Here is a 22,908-nt window from a genome sequence, read left to right as displayed (position 1 = left end):
TGCTCTACAAATTTCTTTTCATCCTCAGATGATGCAAGTGATACTTTTTTTAAAAAAATATTTTAAATTGATTTTGAGAGAGAAGAAGAAAAAGGGAGACAGAGATATAAACATCAATGTGAGAGCAACATTGATCAGCTGCCTCCTGCATGCTCCCTACTGGGGATCAAGCCCAAAACCTGGGCGTGTGCCCTGACCAGGAATCAAACTGGCAACCTTTCAGTGCATGGGACAACGCTCAACCAACTGAGTCACACAGGCTAGGGCAGGGATAATATTATTATTAAGAGAACTGAGGTTCAGAGAAGTTTAATGACCTGCCCAAGATCATACACATTGCAAGTAACAGAGGGGGGATTTGAAACCAAGTCTGACTCTAATGCCCATTCTTTTAATCATGATGTAAAACTACTTATGAATTTCATGGAGAAATAAGTCTCTTAATTACTTCTTAATGTATTGTAAAACTCAGTTTAGAAATCCTCAATTTGCATACTGCATTTTAGCAATGTGGCTACTATATGGTACAAAGCATCTTTGTATTAGATATCAAAATACAGCTGCTGAAACCCATCACACAGAGGTTCCCAGTGGCCAACCCTCACAGCATGTAAATCTCCACTAGCTACAAACATTTACAGAAACTTTAAGACACTTATAACCTGCTGTTAGCAAACGAGATAAATCAAGGGTATAAATTTAATCTCATAAACATTTTATTTCTCAGAAAAAAATTGCTTCACTGCCCTTCAATACCACTAAGTCCAACTGGTGGACTCTTTTTTTAAAATATATTTTTATTGATTTCAGAGAGGAAGGGAAAGGGAGAGAGAGATAGAAACATCAATGAAGAGAGAGAATCATTGATCGGCTGCCTCCTGCACGCCCCACACTGGGGATGGAGCCCGCAACCCAGGCATGTGCCCTTGACTGGAATTGAACCTGGGACCCTTCAGTTTGCAGGTCAATGCTCTATCCACAGAGCCAAAGCAGCTAGGGCCAACTGGTGGACTCTTATATGCACACACCCGTTGTCAGAGGACTAGGAGATAGTGAGGGAAAGTTAGGTACAAACTCAGTGCCAGAACAAGGGCAGGAAGTGTGCCTTTGGATGCACACATATGCTTGCCATCTTGAATATCATCAAAATAAACAGCTGAGGCAGCTGAATTTGATACCAGTTCTTGCCATGAGCAGGAATAAAAGTTTCAGACTTAGGTGACAGGGTGGTACAGGCCAGAGAGTTCTTTTTGCTCAGCTCCTATCCGTGAGGTAAGCTACTCAAGGGACCCTCACAGGACCATCAACCATGTGTCGAAGACAGAAACACCGGACAGTGCAGAGGCCTTACTTTAACTTACTAATGCTTTTATTCTCTTTACTTATGCACCTATATTGTGAAGTATATAATCTTCACTTTTTTTTATTATTAGTTCCTTTACTTTTTTATCTCTGGATTATAATTATTGTTACTATGTCTCAGTCTATTTTTCTTTTTCTATGTAAATAGAACTTATTACAAAAAAAGATACTGGGGAAGATATTTTTTATACTTTCAAAGCCTTTTATTGTTGATTTTTATTCTCTATTTTAAACATTTTCTCATTAATTTTTATTGTTTATGTTTTAAAGTAAATAAAAAATGAATTATTTTTTATCTGGATGCATGTGTAGCTGCCACTGCCAAGGGGCAGGGCCAAGAGTGTAAAGAAGAGTATATAATGGGGGGGGGGAGGTTGGGGGGAGTCCAAGGGATTTCTCCCACTCTCTTCATCCTGCAGCAACCCCTCCATCTCCTCCTTGAATATCATTCAGTTTAAAAGAAGTTTCTCTGTTGGACTCTTTTGGACACTCACACCACAGCATGCAGTTCTATGATTTGCACTGCCCTAAAGTCTAAACTAGGAGATGCAGGAGGAAAAACAAACAAAACAGGAAACTCGCCATTGTATTAGCTGTTCTTCTAGTAATGATTTCCCTCCCCAATCTGCCTGCTATTTACTTTTCACAGTTCTTGCTTTGGGTCTCCTGTCCCGGGCTTTTTCTTCTAATCAGTAGGAAAGGTAGGGTTGAGTGTGCCTACTCTATCTTAGCAGATGTCTAGACTTATCTTTAATGGAGTTTTGAAACAAAGTAGTCTGTACTTCTAGGTTATGTTTGACATTTGGGCTGGAAAATTCCATGTTGCAGGATTGTCCCGTACACTGCAGGATGTTTAGTAGCATCCCTGGCCTCCACCCACTAGATGCCAGATGTCAACTAAAATGGAAAATGCCCCATGCAGTGTATTTATAAACAAAAATGATAGTGCTGATTAGTAGCACATGGGATGACTTGGAGAAACTGAGCTGACATCTCTATATTTAAGAACTGTATTATTTTTAAAAAGGATGACTATTATAGACTGTCCTATAAATACTCCTGTACTTAGACTGACAATTTTAAAGATTAGGAAGAAAGTGATCATATAATCCTTGGTTCTCAAAGAGGCAGAATATTGCACTTGGATTGGCAAGATATCAAGGCTAAAATGAGAAAGAGTAAGAAGGTGTTTACAATTTTGTGGCTGAATTTTTACTATCAAAAGATCTCTTGAAACATCATCTCAGGTGCCTTGAAAGAAAATTTTTACCTCTCAAATTCTATTAACAAATGGTTGATGTATTGAAATCCTCTTTCTTAGTTCTATTTTTAAGTAAACAACAGTTGGGTACTTGCAGTTTCTGGTTTTGCAAGGTCTGTCCTGTGACTTTTCAGAAAAGAGTTCTCGACATAAATTCCTATGGAGTACTTTAAACATAAACCAGTTGGTCTTGAACTTGAGAAAAGTCTAAAAGGTGCACATTCAGGCTTTTGAGAGGCTGTCACCTTCAATCTCTTATAATGTTCCCTGAGCAAAAAGTAGGCCTTGACCCAAAGAACTCAATTCACTGGACCTATGACATAGCCTAGCAGAAAAGCTTTGAACAACAAAGATGACAGTATTTAGCTACATCATTTAGACTCTTCACGAGGAATTAAAAACAACAATTCATGTAATAACAAGAATTGAAATGCAGAGATAAGCAGAACCTGAGAAAGTGGAAAAGAATCATGTTAACAGTAGAGAGGCCTTGGAGCTGTTTCTAAGTCCTGCCTCCCTTCCAACCCTCATAATATCTTAAGCAAACCCCCATTTCTTCCTGTTACTTAAGGGAGTCTCTGGTTCTTATAATCAAAGGAGCCAGTCTACTTCATAGCCTGCCTCCAACACCACTACCGGCAACTGGCCTACTTTCCTACCCGGCAGAATTTCATTAACAATCTCTAAGTGAGCAAATCTTCCCAACTCTTCTTAATGAAGGAGAAGTTGTCCAAGATTGGATGTCTTTTCCATTAGGAGTTTTTTCGTTTCTTGTTTGTTTTTTAAATTTCTGTGTTGCACTTCTACTCAGTTATTCCTATGACTAAGAAACAGAAACCTTATTAGGTGCCTAGATCTATCCAGAAATGGCAGAACCACATCAATATAAGGCACTTCATATACTTTCTGAACAAACCAGAAGAGTAATTCAAAGCACATCTCTGATTAACAACCAATTAGAAGCATCATTTTAATATGTAACTCTAGTTTGGGTATGACCTTGCCTCACCAATTCTCTCCCTCTCTCCAAACTTCCTTTGAGTATATAAATGCAAATAAGCCCAGCTCAGTGGTTGAGCGTTGACCTATGAACCAGGAGGTCGTGGTTCAATTCCTGGTCAGGGCACATGCCCGGGTTGCAGGCTCAATCCCCAGTAGGGGGCGTGCAGGAGGCAGCCAATCAATGATTCTCTCTCATCATTGATGTTTCTCTCTCTCTATCCCTCTCCCTTCTTCTCTGAAATCAATAAAAATATTTAAAAAAAGAATTAATGCAACTGAATTTTAAGAAATTTATTCTATCTGTATTTGATCTTAGTTTAGTTCAATACCCAAGAAATAAGAAGCCTGGGTCCTGGAAAGTGAAGGGGAAAAGTAGTTTACCTGCTAATCAGAATGCTTTTAATTCATAAAACTAACACTCCTGGAAATCATGTTTACCACATTCCAATATGTCTTTGGCAGTCTGAATTTTAGAAATACTTTACTATCTTTTTGCTCTCTGAAATAAGTATGGGTTTCTAAAACATAGTGTTAACTTCAAGGGAAAAATATCCAAATATAAAAAATATATATATATAAGAAAAGTTTCACTGACCTGTAATTGCTTTCACTACCATATCAGACACTTCAGGAATTTCTTCATTAACAGGGACACAAAGCATCTGAGGTGTAACCCAGTGCAGGGCTCTACAAGAGAGAAAGACAGTAAAAAAAGTTCAAAGAATGGACTTTTTAGTGTGGCCAGTTGGTTAGAGCATTGACCAGAGGACTGAAGGGTCTCAGATTTGATTCCAGTCTACGTACCTTGATTGTAGACTTGATCCCTGACCCTGGTCGGGATGTGTGCAGGAGGCAACCAATCAATGTGTCTTTCTCACAACTACGTTTCTCTCGCGCGCTGTCTCTCCCCTCCCTTCCAATCTCTCTATAAAAATCAATGGAAAAATATCCTTGGGTGAGGATTAACAAAAAACAAACAGATTAAAAACAGAATGAACTGCAGCCATTTATCTTATCATTTCCATCAGTTACAAGAAAATAAGGGACACCATTGATTAATCGGGCAATTCTAGGCCCAACCACATCACCCCTGCACAGATCAGAAGCTCACAGTAACTAGAGTCCTACAGTGAGGCTTCTCTTCTGCACTAATCACAAGAAAAGCAGAAGACAATTTTACTGGCTGTAATGAGATTATACTAGGTGTGAAAGCACTAGATATCTGAGAATGAATAATTGTGAAGAACCTGCTGCTCCCTGTCCTGCCCACCACCATTAATGTCCTTGTAGGCTCTGTCCTCAACTTCTGGAGCATATCGGAGCTTGTGTAAGAGGTCAACAAGCATGTGTCACCTCAGCCTGAATCACTGAGTTCTCCGATCACATCGCAGCTTCACTCCAGAGATTCTGTTGCCTATGCCCACCATTTTCTTGACTAATGCTCTCACCCTGAATCTCAGTCCAAAGCCCGTTTAGGTCTATCTTCTATCTTCCCAAGATCAACTTCTCACTTCTAGTGTGACACCAGAAAGTACTGATCCATCAATCATCAGCCTCACTGTCTGGGAACTCCATTTGAAATTCCTTGGCCCCTCTCCTCCAGAAACACCTCATCATGCTCAGTCTTTGTGTGGTTCCCAAATTTGATAGCCTATTCTCTGTGTTTCACTGCCATTGGAATGCAGAACACTGAGGCTCATTCTACTGGCCATGAAAGACTGGATGTGCTGCAAAGTATTATCTACCCAGTGCTAGCGGAAAGATGTGATTGGAGGAATGGCTGAATAATGAGCACCCCTGGTAGAGATGAGAAAAAAATGATACCCATCACCTTGATATGGATATTTACAGCTTCCTACCTGACAAGATAGTTAGTACAATGAAATGAGAAAATAATGACATTTCCTCCTTAGAAAATTTGGATATTTTAAAAAATCAGAAACATCAAAAATGGTTCTTACCTAAAACTGCTGGCATTCAGATGGATAAGCAAAATGGTGCCTTGAGCTCTCTCTTCCTATCAATGTACCATATTCCTTTTCTTTCTGACCCCACAAGTAAGCTCATATGCTTATATGCCAAGGATGGCAGGTACCTTAGCTTGCTCTCAAGGTCTGAAATTCAAATGCCCTGTTTTCCCACAATGTGTTCTCCCAACAGCTGGTGGTAAATACAATGGTAAATTAAATCCCTCCTTGTTCAGTTTCGCTTCCCTCAGTTTCAGTTGCCCACAGTAACTGTGGTCCAAAAATACTAAGTGGAAAACTCCAGAAATAAATAATTGATAAGTTTTAAATTGCTGTTCTGTGTGATGAAACCTTGCACAGTCCCACTTGAGACGTGAATCATCCCTTTGTCCAGCATATCTACACTGTATACTCTTCCTGTCCATTGGTCACTTAGTATAGTCACTCAGTAACTGTCTCAGTTATGAGATCGACTGTCACAGTATTGCAGTGGTTGTGTTCAAGTGAACCTTATTTTACTTAATAATGACCCCAAAGTGCAAGAGTTAGTGATGCTGGTAATTCAAATATGCCAAAGAGAAGCCATAAAGTTCTTCCTTTAAGTGAAAAGGTGGAAGTTCTCAACTTAGTAAGATATATTGGGAGAGAGAAAGACCAAATAACTTTTATTATAGTACACTGTAATTCTTCTACTTTATTCGTTATTGTTGTTAGTCTCTTATGCGCCTAATTTATAAATTAAACTTTATCATAGGTATATGTGTATAGGAGGAAAAAGTATATATAGGGTTCAGCACTATCTGCAGTTTCAGGCGTCCACTTGGGGTCTTAAGAACAAATCCCCTGCAGATAAGGGGGATTACTATACAACAAGACAAAGCAAAACAATCAACTACCTGATCCTCTTTTGAACAGCAAGATCTTTCTTCTCATCATCAGTTGTTTCTGGACAGAACACATACTTATAGAGACGAGTCATGATGTACTTTTCAATCTGATCCATTATCTTCTCAACTCTTTCAGGAGGCACTGAAATATCCAAATGGAAATAAAAGCCCAAGATGAGGATGGGCATGTATAATTAAGAATTATTTTCATAGTACTTTCTACACAGCAGAAAACTAACTTGCTAAAAATACATTAAACACACCCAAAAAGAAAAGTATGAGATGTTACATTGAAAAATACCTTTAAAAAATTTACCTGACTTTTGGGACTGCCTTTTACATAATCCCCACTTCTAACTTAAGCTGTTTTGGCAAGACCTATCAGGTGTTAGGTCTTCCTCACACCCAAGTGGGAAGGCTCAGCATGGGTCCCACTCTATTGCTACATTAGAAAAGCACTTGAAATCCCCAGACGAATGAATGCTAGTAAGACTCACCCTTTCACTTTTCTGAGGTTTACTATAAAACCTTAGAGATCTCTCCAAAGTATATACATGGGGTAGATTTCTCAAATGTATATGTATGCTAAGTACATCCTAAAATATAACATCAATGAAAATTAAATTCAAGAAGAATCCCTATAAACCTAAAGTAAATCAGTGGTTCTCAATTTTTCTCCTGCTTTAACCTTTAAGAAATATATAATCATGACCAAATAACTCACCAAGATGGTAATTCTAAAATGGGGGTTTCATTTAGAAGCCTCCAAAAGAGTTTTAATCAGCTCTGCCCCAACCCTTAATGAAGTTATTAAACCTTGCTCAATAAATTACCCTATTGCTCTGATTATCTTGGAACAGTACACATGATGTTATTCAATGGCACTGCTAAGTGTAAGACCAGCTACCAAAATGCTGGAGTTGGGCACACCAGCCAGGCCTTCAGAGAAAGAGAGAAACTGCTAAGAGATCCAGCAGTCTGGCTCTGTGCAACTACCAGCAATCCCTCAATTTGGGCTGGCTAACAAAGTATTACCTTTCCCACGAGTCTGCATTCTTTCAGCCACATTCTGGTAAAAATCCTGAGTGCACTCTGACTGTTCCTCAATGCTTAAATCCTAAAACAAAGGGACAAAGAGGCGGCTTGGTAGCTGAAGAAAGATCAGGAATAAAACTTTAAATTTTATGTAGTCTCCAAACCCACTCCTTAAACTGGTACCAATCTCAAAAGTACTCACAAATTATATTAACTGTGCAGGGGAGAAAAGCCTATTCATAAATATTAATTGTAACACTCTATGACCTCTCATTTCCTTTTACTATATATACATGTTATTAAATGAGTATAATGCATATTTTGATAATTTACATGTTTATGTACATTTCTATTTATCTAATCTACTTAACCATTTTTGATGGCTTTATTATATTAACCAATTTTTTAGACCATCCTCTACCACTGTGCACTTGGGTTCCTTCCCCCTTTACACCCTTATGTACTATAGCTATAAACAATTATGTGAAAGCTGTTTCTTTTGGGTTATTTCTTTGTGATACATTTTCAAAAGTGTCACTAATAGTTTCTAAGATAGCTTTGAGTATCTATCACTAGATACAATCCTCAGAAACTGCAATGTACAGTCATCAGCCAAGTATGTGTGCTTATTCCCTCATGACCACTACAACATTGCGCTTCATTAATTTTTATTTGGTTTTACTGACTTTTAGGTGTAAATACATATATTTATGTCCCACATTCTTCCAAAGAATATTTGAAGTTTGCATAAAAGATAAACATAGTTCACCACAGCAAACTAGAAGGTGATAAAAAAAATAAAAAGAAAGAAAGAAAAACAAAACATGGAGAGAAACAGAAAGTGAGTCAGGAATGACAACACAAAAATGTATTCCTTGAAGATACAAAACTTAATCAACAGTCAATCCATAAATTTGTCTTTCAACTTTCTAGCAATCATCACTAAGATGAAAATAGTCACACAATTAAGAGTCCAACATATAGAAACAAACTAATTTTTCAGGTGAAATTCTGACACCAAAATTAGAAACTTCTCCCAAGGATTCTCACAAAGATGTCACTGTAGAAAGGCAAACTCTACAGGACTCTTTCTCATAAATTGCCTCTGCACAGGCCTAGGACAACATACAGCAAGGGCTGACAAAGCCCTGGTAAAGCATGCAGACCCTAATGCTCTGGCTTAATTCAGAAAGGATGTCCTGGTTCAAGGGCAGTGATCAAACCTGACTTATCTGCCTTCCGTTCTTTCCTGGTTTGGGCCTTCATGACCTCACCTGTTTAGCTGCTCTCCGCACCTTTCATCTCTCTCACTTTTCAATCCATCTTTAACATACCACAGTCCAACTGATCATGCTAGATTGTGCCTCAAATCTCCAACAGTTGTCCATCAGACAGATGCTGCCTTCAAAAGCTGTCCAAGAAAGTCCCTAATAGTTACTGCCTTTAAGACTCAGTTCATACCGTATCTCCTCTGAAACGCTCTCATTCCTTTAAAAAAAAAACAACAACTTTGTAGGTCTCACAGCATTTGCCCCGCCCCCAATCACCCCTCCGCCGACGCCAGTCACCACTGCTCCCAGATCACCGTCCCCTCCCTCTGCCCGCTGGTACCCGCTTTGGCTGGCGTGGTGCCGCCTCTGTCCCCCCCGAATGGTCATTCCGCCATTCGGTCAATGTGCATATTAGGCTTTTATTATATAGGACTAGAGGCCTGGTGCATGAAATTCATGCGGGGGGGGGGGTCCCTCAGCCCAGCCTGCACCCTCTCCAATCTGGGACCCCTCTCGCAATCCGGGACCGCTGGCTCCTAACCGCTCACCTGCTTGCCTGCCTGATCGCCCCTAACCGCTCTCCCCTGCTGGCCTGATTGCCACTAACCACTCTCCCCTGCCGGACTGATCACCTCTAACCACCTCTGCCTCAGCCTCCGCCACTGTGGCTTTATCTGGAAGGACATCCGGAAGATGTCCAGTTGACCCGATCTAATTAGCATATTACCCTTTTATTAGTATAGATCATAGAGGCCCGGTGCACGAATTCGTGCACGGGTGTGTGTGTGTTTGTGTGTGGGAACCACGGGAGGTTGGCCGCTGGCCCCAAGAAGGGAGCTGGCCCTCAACCCCCTTGGAAAAGGGGCCGTGTCTGCCACCACCCACCCCTGGTTCCCCATCCCAGCCCAGGCCCTAAGGGCCTGGTGGGGTCAGGAGAGGAGGTGATTGTTGCTGGGCCGGGTGCGGAAGGAACGGACACTGAATGCCGCCACCGCCATTGGCGCCCCACCACCGCACAGTTCCCCACCTCCCCCCTTCTCCTTCCCTCACGGCCGAGCTGCCACCTCGGCAGGTGGGCGGCCCCTGGGGAAGGGAGAGGACGGGAGTGAGACAAACCCTTGTGTCGAAGACTGATTGCAGCAAGGGAGCTGCTCTGCTATGTACAAAACCCCAACCTAGAAGCAGGTCTCTAGGAATGATTTAGCACCAGGGGCCGATGGGGGATGGCTGGCCAGGTTAGGTTGGCTGTGGGAGGGCACTGACCACCAGGGGGCAGCTCCTGCATTGAGCGTCTGCCCCCTGGTGGTGAGTGTGCATCATAGCAACTGATCAACAGGTCATTCCAGTGGTTCCGTCATTAACAGTCGCTTAGGCTTTTATATATAGAGATGTATTTGTTTGTTTTTAACTTTTATCAAATGTTTTAATTTTATTTTTTTTATTTTTTTAAAAATTTTTTTATTGATTAAGTTATTACATATGTGTCCTTATCCCCACGTTACCCCCTATCCCACCCACTCATGCCTTCACCCCCCCTGTTGTCCATGTCCATTGGTTAGGCCTATATGCTTGCATATAAGTCCTTTGGCTGATCTCTCCCCCTTACCCCCACCCTCCCCTACCTTCCCTCCCCGGCCCGATGGTCCAATCGATGCCTCTCCGTCTCTGGATCTGTTTTTGTTCATCAGCTTATGTTGTTCACTATATTCCACAAATGAGTGAGATCATGTGGTATTTATCCTTCTCTGACTGGCTTATTTCACCTAGCATAATGCTCTCCAGTTCCATCCATGCTGTTGCAAATGGTAAGAACTCCTTCTTTTTTACTGCAGCATAGTATTCCATTGTGTAGATGTACAACAGTTTTTTAATCCACTCACCTACTGATGGGCACTTAGGCTGTTTCCAAATCTTAGCTATGGTGAATTGTGCTACTATGAACACAGGGGGGCATATAACCTTTCTAATTGGTGTTTCTAGTTTCTTGGGGTATATTCCTAGAAGTGGGATCACTGGGCCAAATGGGAGTTCCATTTTTAGTTTTCTGAGGAAACTCCATACTGTTCTCCACAGTGGCTGCACCAGTCTGCATTCCCACCAGCAGTGCAGGAGGGTTCCTTTTTCTCCACATCCTCTCCAGCACTTGTCGTTTGTTGATTTGTTGATGATAGCCATTCTGACAGGTATGAGATGGTACCGCATTGTCGTTTTGATTTGCATCTCTCGGATGATTAGTGACTTTGCGCATGTTTTCATATGTCTCTTGGCCTTCCTTCTGTCTTCTTTTGAAAAGTTTCTATTTAGGTCCGTTGCCCATTTTTTGATTGGATTGTTTATCTTCCTTTTGTTTCGTTGTATGAGTTCCCTGTAACTGTTGGAGATTAAACCCTTATCGGGGATAACATTGGCAAATATGTTCTCCCATGCAGTGGGCATTCTTGTTGTTTTGTTGATGGTTTCTTTTGCTGTGCAGAAGCTTTTTATTTTGATGTAGTCCCATTTGTTTATTTTCTCTTTAGTTTCCATTGCCCTAGGAGCAGTATCAGTGAAGAAATTGCTTCGGCATATGTCTGCTATTTTGCTGCCTGCGGATTCCTCTAGTATTTTTATGGTTTCTCGTCTTATGTTTAAGTCCTTTATCCATTTTGAGTTTATTTTTGTGAATGGTGTAAGTTGGTGGTCTAGTTTCATTTTTTTGCATCTATCTGTCCAATTTTCCCAACACCAGTTATTGAAGAGACTGTCTTGACTCCATTGTATGTTCATGCCTCCTTTGTCGATTATTAATTGTGCATAGTGGTTTGGGTCGATTTCTGGGTTCTCCATTCTATTCCATTGATCTATATGTCTGTTGTTGTGCCAGTACCAGGCTGTTTTGAGAACAGTGGCTTTGTAATACAGCTTGATATCTGGTATTGAGATCCCACCTACTTTATTCTTCTTTCTCAGGATTGCTGCAGCTATTCGGGGTCTTTTTTAAATTCGGTTCCGTTGTTAATGGTCGCTTACGCTTTTATATATAGAGATGTTTTTTAACATCAAAATCACATATAGTTGTGGAGGCTCAAACTAGTGAAGGTTAATTAAATACATAATTTTCCCAATTGTTCTACATTTTGATTCTGAAAAGAAAGCTGGCTTTGTCCATTTCTTATTTAAAAAACATTTAAAAATCATATAAAGTTCATTTTAGAATATATTTTGACGCTTGCAAAATTTAGAAACCTCCTCTCCAAAATCCTTGCATTCTACCCCCAAAGATTACACGGTATACTTGTTCCCTTGTTTTTCTAGAATAAACAATATAACATTGTAATTTAAATGATATCTTAAGTGTTCATATTAACCTGAAAAATATTTGTAAATTTATTTTTCTCGGCTAGAGCCCAGGTACAATCCTTAATCTTTTAATTCATTGAATAAACCTCTAACTTTCTATATTAGATGTTATTAATATTTAATTTTATTTATTGCTATTGTCTTTAAAATTACTATTTTTAAAGAATGCGCTAGGTTTTTTATCACTGGAATGTTGTATTGTAACTGAATTTTGTGGACTTTTATATCACCATATTGCCAAATTTATACCTCTATTAGTATTCTGTTTTTCCTTGGATTTTCCTGACAAATTTTCCTGAATATCCTGAATATTATATTTCTATCTATTCTAAAAACATTTATTACATTATTAGAATTCCCACAATTGCTTATACTGTAGTATAAGCAATTACATGAAAGATTTAAAAAATGCTCAGAGAGCATGCAAATAATTATCTTCTACTGTATGATAAATATAAGCCTGAAGGATAAAATGTCATAGGACATATAGTAAATCTCTCACTTCTTTTTTTTTTTTTTTTTAAGCCTACAGCACCCGGTATTCCCAGGCGGTCTCACTTCTTTTTCTTATTCTATCTCCACTAATCATCTCGAAACAGATATGGTGGTAGCAGCAGCAAATATTTTTGTTTTATACTAATACCCATATGAGATGGTCATGAGGAAGGTTGTTTCCTTTATGCTCCGTTGTATGAACTCAAGTAGACCCATCTTCGTACAAAACTTGATCTCCAGAAAAATATATCCATGGACAAAACAAGTTTAGGTCCACTGAAAACATTTCTTCAAAGAACTAGTTTTAATATTATGCTTGGACTTCCAGGTGGATAGTCATAGCAGCAGCTATATGAAGTACATGTCCATAAGAACATATTTACAAATTCTAAATATAAATTCTAAACTCATGCCCATTATAAAAGATCCTTTTCTCTAACATAACACACTGCATTCACAGGCATTGCCCTGTGGGAATTGATACTCAAGGAATTGGTGCAAATGCTGATTCACTCTGGCTTACTACTGTTATAAACTGGCCTTTATTTCTGACCCAAGACACTTATGTCTTCTGCCAGTATCCATGAAACTATGGCAGGCTAATTTGTTAACATGCAAGTAAGGTAAATCTCAGATCCTTCACAGTTCTTGTCAAAGGGCTAAATGATAGTAGATTTGTGTTGGTTAAGTCTTTCAGGTTCTATAAAATTCCAAAGGTTTTTTTCATATTTTCCTAAGAAAAAAACACTTATAGTGTAAATCCTTAAGTATTAAGTATTCTCTAAACATGGCCTGGGATCATCTTTTCTATAAAGTCTGTATAAAGTCATTTTACTTTTTTTCCCTAAAACTATTTTTTCTTTGTAGTTTAAAAAGTTTTGACAAGTGGCCCTGGCCGGGTGGCTCAGTTGGCTGGGCATCATCCTGTACACCAAAAAGTTGTAAGTTTGATTCCTGGTCGGGGGGAGTACAGGAGGCAACTGATTGATGTTTCCTAATCACAATGATGTTTCTCTCTCTCTCCTACCTCCTTTCCTCTCTTAAAAAAAATTTTTTTTTTCAATAAAAACATATCCTTGGTTGAGGATTTTTTAAAAATTGAAAAAAAAATGTTTGACAAGTGGATATATTCCTTTGAATATTAATACTGAGAGGTTCTCTGTATACATTTCTTAGTTGTCTAGTTGAAGTCTTTTTTTATTTACCTCCAGTTTTGAAAATCTGACTATTTCTGTAATTATGTTTTCTGTATATTTTATCTGGAACTCCCCATCTACAGAAATTGGATCTCTGTGATCATTTTCTGAATTCATTAACTGTTGCACTACAGTTAACTGTTTTTAATGAATTTAGGTTTTTAGTTTTGATGTCCATATTTTCTGTATGGCTGGTTTCTGTTGCCTCCAATAATGTGTGATCTTACACGTCCTTGGATCGTGCCACACTTGTACCTAATTAAAGCTTGGTTCTTACAGTAATATTCTTATAGTTATTTTGTAATAAGAAGAAGTTTAAAAAACTAAACCTTGTAAATTCTCCTTAGCTTTCTTCATACACCATCTCCCCCGTCCCCAACCTTCTGGCCATTTCTACAATTTAAAATCTTGCTATGATGACTTTAAAAAAAAAGAGAAAAATAGCTGATTATAACTGTGTGTTCAACCTGAATGGACTGTATATTAATGATGTAGCTGCCTGTCTCATTTACAATAGAAATATATCTTATTTTAAAGAATATGAAAAGGGATTACAAGACAATACATACCTTAATATTAAGTATCTAATAAGATTAAGCAAAAAGAAAAAAAGGGGAAAATAAACCAGTCTTAGCAAATGATAGTATCTGTTGAACAGAAAAGCATTACATTTCAATAATGCAGTGTTATGTAAATGAAATTTTAGCCAAATTCCCCTTTTAGAATGAAAAAAAATTCTTTTTCAGTCTAAGTGCAGGTCAAGTACTTCCTTATTGATAAAGATAAAATGGCTGAAAAATTTTAACATAATTCTGAAAATATGTATTTCATTTTCTAGACTTGACCCATATGCAGAAAAGGCTGCTCACCACTGGCATACCATAGGGTTGGAGAAAACAGGAATAAAGCTAAAAAAAAAAAAAAGATGTAGGCAAGAATGGTTCAGTGTTCTGAAACTCACACATTTGAAGAATAATATTGTGGGGGTGCAGTAGGAAGAATTATCAATGAATGGCAATGAGGCAGTTCCAAACAGATAAGACTGTATTTTCATAATGAGTAGATCATAAGAATAAGAAGCCTAGAAAGTTTAGTTGGTGAGCATAACATTAACTTCAGATTTTTAAGCAGTTTTGATAAACTGAGTACCTCTCAGAGGGCACTTGCACTGTGATATATTTCATTATATCACAGGAACTATCCCAAGTTGTACTCAAATTCTCTCAAGAAATTTATAATTAAATGATTTGAAGCTAGTTAGATAAGGTTGCTTCATTCAGGTGTAAAAACTGTTTTATTTATTTGAAACATTAACTTGCAGCTAAAGACTAGAAGGGCTTCCCTAGGGACATTCAGTTTAACAAACATCTGTTCGGTATCAGGTATGTGCCAGGTACCATGCTAGATGCTGAGCACACATGCATACGACTTGGCCACTTCAACATAAAACAGTGCTGGTGTACAAATGAAAACTAGGTTGTACAGTGGTTCTTCAACAAGGAGGACTCTGAGGCCATATTCAGGTCTCTAATATCAATTAGTGGTGCCTTGAAAACAACTAAGTATGGCAGTATCTGTACCTGTTAATTACCTCTTTACTTCAGTATATTGAGTCAAAAGTCTACTAAATTATTACAGAAAAAGGGAACATTACACTTCTGAGCAAAAGAAAAAGAAACAAATCTGAGTTCAGCAGTTTTTAAAAATATAGTGCTTTGTGCTATGTGTACTATATAGTATATATGCCAATACAGTATATATAGCAAGTAAATATTTCATATGGGCTGAAGAATAAATAACTACAAAACTTTAGTTTTTACTTCTGATAAAAGTGAAAGTTGTATATCACATGATATCTGAATTTTTCATATTAAAGAAGTCTATCATTTCTTCTAACTCAAAATGTAAATGATATCTTGCTTGCTTTATTTAACTCTCACTATTTGCTTGCAAACACTTTCAGGGTGGAAACAGAAGCCTGTTTATTTATTTTCAGTGTAAATGCACACCAAAAAAAAAAGCAAAACAAGAAAGAAAGCTTATTTTCTCCTGTACTAACTGAATTCAATATTTAAAAAATATTTTGACAAGAGCTAATTCTAAGTTTAATGGGTGAGGTATGTTACAAACACATTAATCACTATTTACAAAATGAGCCCCTTTATAGGTGGTCTTATGAATTACTGTAACTGAAATTATCGGTTAGAAATTACAGGTTAAAGACACACATGTGAAACACACAAGTACTAGTTCTGACACTGGCAGAACCTAGCTGTTAACCTTGGACAAGTGACTTATCCTCTCTGGCTCTCAACTTTCCCATCTATAAAATAAAAGGACTAAAATCAGATAACTGCTAAGGTCCCTTTCAACATCTAAATTCTAGCTTTCCCTTCTCTACTTTAGCAAGGAGAGGAAAATTTAAAATCAAAATACAAAAAACAAAAACAAAAATACCCTAAAATGGTTGCTATTGGTCTAACAATTGTTACTTACGAGCTCAAGTTCTACTAACTGTGGTAGTTTATACTGTTTACAAGGTACAGTTAGGAAGGCTTAGTACTAAAGTATACTATAAAAGTGTCTTGGATGACACACTTTCCACGTAAAGATGATCTAAATGCCACTGAGTTGCAGTGGAAAAGTACTAGACTGGGAGTCAGGTTTTCACTTTATTCAGTGTCATTTCTTAGGTAACTTAATATCTCTGGGTCTTGATTTTCTCAGGTATAAAATGACAAAGTTGCACTAAATTATCTCGAAGACCCTTCCTCAAACCAAAACTCTGTTTCTAAGTAGTCATTCTCAACCTACCCTTTTGTAATGCATTGCTTCCAAAAACATCTTGGTCTGCTTATAGATTTCTTGGCCTGTCTTGTGGAAGGTCTTGAGAAATTCTATGAACTCTTTAGACACTCTATCCGTTTCAATGCTGGTTTGCCGGTTTATGGAAGGACTGGGAGCTTTTGCTTCCTGAATTTCTGCTGGGAAAATTAAAAATAAGTTTCATTACACAGAAGAGCCATGCATGGAATTACTTAAAGTATCTAATTTAAGATTATTTAAATGACGCTTAATCAAAGTTAAACTTGACTTTAAATTATTTTATGTTTAAATATTTGGGCAACTTTCCTTAAAGTAAGCTAAATTTATTTTATGAGTAAAAATACAAATAGAAAAAAACCTATATGATGTAAAAGATATCCCTATTCCAACAAAAGTTGCTTTATTTATATTTTCTTGGCCAAAATATATCATGCTTTGATCTATATATTTAATCATTAATACTAAAATGGCACCACTGTCTTGAACAACTTTCTACAAGGTTTGCATGAGTTTATAAAACTAATTAAGTGAAATAATCAGAAGTACAAAAATTTAGATGACTTATAAAATATTAGACAACTTTTCCAAATCCAATTTACTTGCCAAAAAGGCAAAAGGCTAATTTGTTTATGTGGAGATTAACAATTATTTATCCAACATTCGGTTTTCAAGTCAGACTGCTCAAAGTAAAAGACTGCATTTAAGTAGCATAATGATCATGACAGAGCATACAGCTAAGAGGCAAGGGAAGCAAATAAAACACTGTCCAATGAATTGGCCACATACTCTTTTTCTCTTCAATAAATACACTGAAGCCCTAGCCGGTGTGGCTCAGTGGATAGAGCGTCGGCCTGCAAACTGAAAGTTCGATTCCAGTCAAGGGCATATGCCCAGGTTGTGGGCATAATCCCCTGTGGGGGACTTGCAGGAGGCAGCCAACCCATGATTCTCTCTCATCATGGATGTTTCTATTTCTCTCTCCCTCTTCCTTCCTCTCTGAAATCAATAAAAATGTATTTTTTAAAAAACACCACAAAAGTATTAAATAAATAAATACATATATACATACATACATACACTAAAAGGAAAATGGGACAGTCATGGAACAGAGGTAAGGGAGATATAAGAGTAAGCACTCTCAGAAAGTATGAACTATCACTTGGTCTCTTATCACATTCTAAACCTCCTACTTTTGAACTGTGCTCTCTAATTCAATACCTATAAGGAATTAGGTACCTTATACATCCATACTTCCCTTTTAACACAAAAAGAAAGATAATTAAGAAGAAAAATAATCTTTTTAAGGTATTAAAAATCAACTAATTACATGTTTTCTTTTTTAAAAATATATTTTATTGATTTTTTACAGAGAGGAAGGGAGCGGGATAGAGAGTTAGAAACATCGATGAGAGAGAAACATCGATCAGCTGCCTCCTGCATACTCCCCACTGGGGATGTGCCCGCAACCAAGGTACATGCCCTTGACCGGAATCGAACCTGGGACCCTTGAGTCCGCAGGCTGATGCTCTATCCACTGAGCCAAACCGGTTAGGGCTACATGTTTTCTTAGAGTAATTTCTTATAATCTTATTTTTTGAACTTTAGTACCTAATATACATTTTAATGAAGTTGAAATAAAGTTTTTAAAAATATATTTTTTTTATTGATTTGAGAGAAAAAGGGAAAGGGAGAGACATAGAAACATCAATGATCAAAGAGAATCATTGACAGGCTGCCTCCTACATGCCCCCTACTGGGGATTGAGCCTGCAACCCGGGCATGTGCCTTTGACTGGAATCAAACCTGGGACCTTTCAGTCCGCAGGCCTACACTCTATCCACTAAGCCAAACTGGTTAGGAGAAAATAAAGTTTTAATAAAGGCATTATTTCTATAGATTGCCTGGTTTATTCAAGTAAACAAACACATATAGATTACCTAAAAATATACACTATTACCTGTAACAAATTAATCACTCCATATCTCACTTATTACATAACTGGTTATTAAATGTGTTACTTAATTACTTGACTTATGCTCTAATTAAAGTAAAAACACCTCCCCCCAAACTGTATTATTAAGTAGTTAGCAGAAGAAAACTGCACTTCATAGTTATCTTCCCAAAACAAGTATTTGCCTAGTTTTTAAATTATCAGGTGCTAACTATGATTCAAAATGTAGAAGCCATTAAAGAATTCAATCACATTAAAAGAAAAATAAAGGAAAAAAGCACACAAAAAATACTGTATATGTGACTAGAAACACATCAGTCAGAAGTTGGACAACAAACTGGGAAAAAATGTTTGTATGTTACAGCACAAAGGGCTACTCTCCCTAATGTAAAAGGACTCCTATAAAGAAGAAAAAAAATTGAACAGTTTAATATGAAATGGGTAAAGAATACTAACAATTCACAAAAAGGAAACATAAATGGATCTTAAACAGGAAATATGTTCAATCTCACTCCTGTTAACAAATATGCAAATTAATACTACTATGAGATGCCATTTAAAAAAGTAATAAATAGACAAAAATTTGAAGTTTGATGTTGATGAGGATATGGGGGAAGGCACTCATGAAGGTGGGAACGTAAAATGATATAACTGCAATGAAGTGCAATTGGTAATAATCATCAAAATTAAAAATACATTTATCCTATGACCAAACAATTCCATTTTTCAGAAATTTTCTGATATAATTGCATATGTACAAAATAAGGCTACTCATGTTAGCACAATACTGCAACTGTACAAAATGGTGACTTAAGGGATTACATAAATTATTTAATCCACAAAATGGAATATTGTGTAATTTTAAAACAAAAAAGTATGCCTTTATGTAGTGATAAAAGGAAGAAGTTCTTAAATGTATTGCTAAGTTTATTTATTTAAAATATATTTTTATTGATTTGAGAGAGGGAGAGGGAGAGATAGAAACATCAATGATGAGAGGAAATCACTGATTGGCTGCCTCCTGCATGCCCCCTACTGGGGATTGAGTCCACAACCCTAGCATGTGCCCTTGACCAGAATTGAACCCAGGACCCTTCAGTCCACAGGCCGACGCTCTATCCATTGAGCCAAACCTGCTAGGGCTGTATTGCTAAGTTTAAAAATGAGGATATATGTAGTGCTATCTTTTATGTAAAATAGGGAAATTGGGATAAAGATATATGTATTTATAAATGAAAACAAAAAAAACTGCGAATCACACATTCATTTAGTGGTCATGTATACTAGTCTTTTTTTTTAAATGTATTTTTATTGATTTCAGAGAGGAAGGGAGAGGGAGAATGACAGAAACATCAATGATGAGAGAGAATCATTCATTGGCTGCCTCCTGCATGGCCCACGCTGGGGATTAAGCCTGCAACCTGGGCATGTGCCCTGACTGGGAATTAAACTGTGACCTCCTGGTTCATACCAGCCGGGCACTAGTCTTCTTTAATCTGGAAATGCTCCCAACCTTCCTTTGTTTTTCAAGACATTCACAATTTAGAAACATACAGGCCAGTTATTTCATTGAATGCCCCTCAGTTCCGGTTTCTCTGCTGTTTCCTCATGACTGCATTCAGGTTATAAATTTTCAGCTTATGCTGTGCTCTTTTCAAAGTATCATTATCTGGAAACACATAATGGCTACCTTCCCCCTAGTTACATAGTTACCATTTCTCTATTTGTAATTAATAAATAAGTTATGGGAGTTCATTTGAGACCACGTTCTTAACTTGTTCCTCAGGAAACTCCCTCCTCTCAACCCAGATGATGAAACTTGCCTGAATCAATCCTTATTATGACAACTGTGAAATAGTGATTTTTCTATCTCCATCATCCTTTTCTTTTAGATTACACTAATTAGATAACACTCTTTGGTAAAGAAGAACTTTCTCTTCTCCTTTAATTATTTATCTATTTTATTAGTTGGCTGGACTAATGGATTATTATTTTATTCAATAAGTTACACTCCATTGATTGTCCTTATTTATTCTGATACTCCAGTTTGGCCAGTGGGAACCCATTCAAGCTCGTTTCTGGGTCTTTGCCATGTCCCCAACATTTTTGGGGGTCCTCTTTCCCAGTTCCAGCCCTGGAATCAGTCATTTCTCCAAGGAACCATAGTTTAGTTTAGTGAAGAACAGTATTAGAATCTAATAACTAGGTGGAAGACTAGCGTTTTAATTCTAGGAGCATAACTTTTAGATTAATTTGTAAACTGTTAACAAGTTTTTACTTAAGGTGACAACATCTATTTGAGCTCTTAAAAAGTGGGAATTTTTAAATGTATGAGCAAGTATTTCCACTTGGCCAACGCACTATAAATTACTCTGTAAGCTTTAGCTCACTCAAGCTTACTTTGGAGATTAGAAAACTATATGTAAACTCTCTAAGTTTTTACAGTCAACCATCTCATGCTTGTTAAAATAGTCTTCAAATCTTTAGAAGGTTATTTGTGTTCTGTTTATTACCAAGCTGCCCTGGCTTAACAGCTTTCTTTTGTGCTACCAAAGAAGTAAAATATCAAGAGCAAGGGCATCATGTATTAATGAAGTAAAATAAAGAACACGAAACACAAAAGGTCTATCTTAGTTTAGACTCAATAAATTAAAACACATTTAGAATAGGCTAACCTCACCTACATGCAAAGGCCAAACAATCAGTCTAAAATGCTAAGTCCATCTAGCAAAGTTACATAAGCTTGTGGAAAAAAAAGATCCAACAGCATCCTCTTTACACACATTAATTTTTTCAATACTTTGAGGTCTTTTCCCCCATATGCTTTCTATAAACAAACAATAGAAATAACTAAAGATAAAAAATCAAAGTAAAAACCTATCATTCTAAAAGAAAAAATATTCCGTATAAAGGTTTTCTTTTTAAATTTACTTTTTGTTAATCCTCACCTGAGACTATTTTTCCATTGATTTTTAGAAAGAGTGGAAGGGAGCAGGAGAGATAGAGAGAAACATCAATGTGAGAGAGAGACATTGATTGGTTGCCTCCTGCATGCGCCCTGACTAGGGCAGGGGATTGAGCCTGCAACTGAGACACATGCCCTTGACCAGAATCAAATCTGGGACCCTTCAGTCCAAGGGCCGACACTCTATCCATTGAGCCAAACTGGCGAGGGCCATGTAAAGGTTTTTACAATAAAAATAACTTGGAATTGTTTCTTTTAAAGTACCAATCTTCTTTCTATACTATGATGCACATTGTCAGAAGCTCTTAGAACATTTTTCTAAAACTGTCAAGGATGGTCAGTGAATGCACATGATTATTATGCACTTCAGTAATAGAAACCTCATCAAATGTCTATACATATAGGTAAAGATATAGATAAACACACACACATACACACACACGAATTCAAGGAAAAACACTAAGCCAGGAGTTAGGAGACCTGAGCTCTAATACATCAACTCATAGAACTTTGGGTAAATTAGATAACTTTTATGAGCTTTATGTCATTTGTAAAATGAGGCAGGTTAGAGTTAATAGTTTTATAATTTCTGTACTATTTCATCTGCTGTCATATGCCATTTCATTATCTATCATCCTATACCAGTGATGGCGAACCTTTTGAGGTCGGCGTGTCAGCATTTTGAAAAACCCTAACTTAACTCTGGTGCCGTGTCACATATAGAAATTTTTTTATATTTGCAACCATAGTAAAACAAAGACTTATATTTTTGATATTTATTTTATATATTTAAATGCCATTTAACAAAGAAAAATCAACCAAAAAAATGAGTTCGAGTGTCACCTCTGACACGCGTGTCATAGGTTCGCCATCACTGTCCTATATAATAAAAAGGTCATATGCAAATTGACCCTACCAGAACGACCACTCGACCAGTCACTATGAGGCGCACTGACCACCTCTCGGTCCCTTTCCCCGGCCAGCAGTCTCCAATCACCCAATGGTGAACGGGGAGCCAGGGGTGGGTGGCGGGGGACGCAGGTGGAGCCAGGCCAAGGCCCCCACCCCACCAGTTGCCCCACATACAGAGGGCAACCTGCTGCGAGGGCAGGGCTGGCGAGCGGGCGGAATGGCCGACCTCTCAGTTCCTCCCCCTGGCCGGCAGGCTCCGATCACCCAATGGCGAATGGGGAACTGTGGGTGGGTTGCGGTGGGAGGCAGGACCAGCTGCAGGCAGCCGGGGAAGATGGCCCTAATCACAGGCCAGGCCTAGGGACCATACCCATGCACGAATTTCATGTGCCGGACCTCTAGTAAATTCATAAGATTAGTGAGACTTTTCCCAAAGCAG

The 22,908-nt window shown here is 37.8% G+C and overlaps 1 protein-coding gene across 5 annotated transcripts in view; it reads right to left on the bottom strand.

The window, feature by feature from the left end:
- The window catches only part of RABGEF1 (RAB guanine nucleotide exchange factor (GEF) 1), a 46,290-nt gene that overhangs the window by 5,723 nt on the left and 17,659 nt on the right, over nucleotides 1-22,908 (bottom strand). For 4 of the 5 annotated variants that reach the window (XM_014544445.1, XM_014544444.1, XM_005872038.2 and 1 more), the window contains 4 exons: nucleotides 16,630-16,799; nucleotides 7,515-7,596; nucleotides 6,489-6,621; nucleotides 4,221-4,312 (listed from right to left, as the gene is read on the bottom strand). In XM_014544445.1, the coding sequence (XP_014399931.1) occupies nucleotides 4,221-4,312; nucleotides 6,489-6,621; nucleotides 7,515-7,596; nucleotides 16,630-16,799 (477 nt within the window). The remainder of the gene's footprint in view (nucleotides 1-4,220; nucleotides 4,313-6,488; nucleotides 6,622-7,514; nucleotides 7,597-16,629; nucleotides 16,800-22,908) is intronic. The other variant, XM_005872037.2, reaches the window with a different exon arrangement.

Source organism: Myotis brandtii, unplaced genomic scaffold, assembly GCF_000412655.1.
Source record: "Myotis brandtii unplaced genomic scaffold, ASM41265v1 scaffold363, whole genome shotgun sequence".
Lineage (NCBI taxonomy): Eukaryota > Metazoa > Chordata > Mammalia > Chiroptera > Vespertilionidae > Myotis > Myotis brandtii.
This window is presented reverse-complemented; position numbering and strand designations above follow the sequence as displayed.